The sequence below is a fragment of the Naegleria fowleri genome (genome assembly GCF_008403515.1).
Source record: "Naegleria fowleri strain ATCC 30894 chromosome Unknown tig67, whole genome shotgun sequence".
In the NCBI taxonomy this organism is placed as follows: Eukaryota; Heterolobosea; class Eutetramitea; order Acrasida; family Naegleriidae; genus Naegleria; species Naegleria fowleri.
The window spans coordinates 73,748-75,033 of NW_025407999.1; the positions used below are offsets into that span (position 1 = coordinate 73,748).

Sequence of the window (1,286 nt, forward strand, 5' to 3'; positions counted from 1 at the left end):
ACTTGGTGAATCCCATGAAGCTGGAGCTGCTACTGAGGAAGATGAAGATGCCATGATGGTTGGTGCTAGTTCAATACTTGCTCATGGAGGAGAAGCTTCTATGGAACATGAAGAGGATGATGAAGAAGGTGTTGATCATGAATAATAAATATTGAGCCAACATGTTATTGTGTTGCGAGGAATATGTCCTACACTTTCAAAGTTAGAGTGTTCACGACCAACACCAGCGAAAATGTTAAGCTTAAGAAAGCAAATAGGTGGGCGTGCTAATGGGCGAGAAGTCACAAAAAACAATGCGAAGAGAGAGACAATTCATCTTTACTTTTCATGGCAGACTTAAAAAACCTCTATTGTCTAGAGTAGCATAATCGTTTGGAAAACGTATGGCTATTTTGATCAGCTTTTTTTTCAACTCAGCCAGCTCTTGCTTCCATTCTTGCTCCCATTTCTTCGATTCTTGCTCCCTCTTAATATCCCTCTCCTCCTATTCTTGCCTCCACTCTTTATCCTTATTCCTCAACTCTTGCTTCCACTCTTTCTCCCTCTCCTCCAATTCTTGCAACTCTTGCTTTAACTCTTGCTCTCTATTCTTCCACTTAATGTCCCTCTCCTCCAACTCTTGCTTCCACTTAACATCCCTCTCCTCCAATTTTTTTCAATCAATGAAAGAAATTCTTGATTGTCCTTTAATGGTACCAACTTGAAGTTAGAAACTTTTCGTTTTGATTGCTCATATTCTTCTTGCTCTGTTTCAGAGAGTGAACGTTTTTTTGAAAGCCCTTCAACTTTGAATTCCAACTCAGAATGTGTATTCCATTCATCGGAGTGAAACATAAATGTTGTACCCGAAGGAAGTTCTTTGGTGATTTTTTCAACATCAAAAAACGCTAATTTCCACAATGTTTGTATCAAAAGGCGACACTAACAAATGTTCGAGCTGAAAAAGGAGTCTATTTATTAAATAAATATTAAGATTTTCAATTCTTAAGAATAAGGCTAAATTTGGTTGGCATTTCAATATATGTTGCATCGTTGTTCGAAGGCCTCAACAAACCTGCAGCCACAGAGAACAACCATTTAGCCAAGTTGGCCCTCGCTGCCAAAATTGTTGACAAGTTATGCACAGCTGTTCGAATTTGTATTTGGGTGGCTGAGAAAGGATTTGAAAAGAGGATGCATCATGGTCACGGTCATTCTAAAATACCCCAATTCTCGTGTGGTGTCAAAGATTTCTCGTTATATCATGGCCGATAGAAAAAATACAATCCCTCAAGTGAGTTTGTGTG

General features: G+C 38.9%; 1 protein-coding gene across 1 annotated transcript in view; it reads left to right on the plus strand.

Moving 5' to 3' along the window:
* The window catches only part of FDP41_009176 (uncharacterized protein), a gene marked incomplete at both ends in the record, with an annotated part of 1,870 nt that extends 1,725 nt beyond the window's left edge, over window positions 1-145 (plus strand). Inside the window, one exon of the mRNA XM_044713108.1 lies at window positions 21-145. Coding sequence (XP_044557285.1) covers window positions 21-145 — 125 coding nt within the window. The remainder of the gene's footprint in view (window positions 1-20) is intronic.
* Window positions 146-1,286: the final 1,141 nt, after the last annotated feature.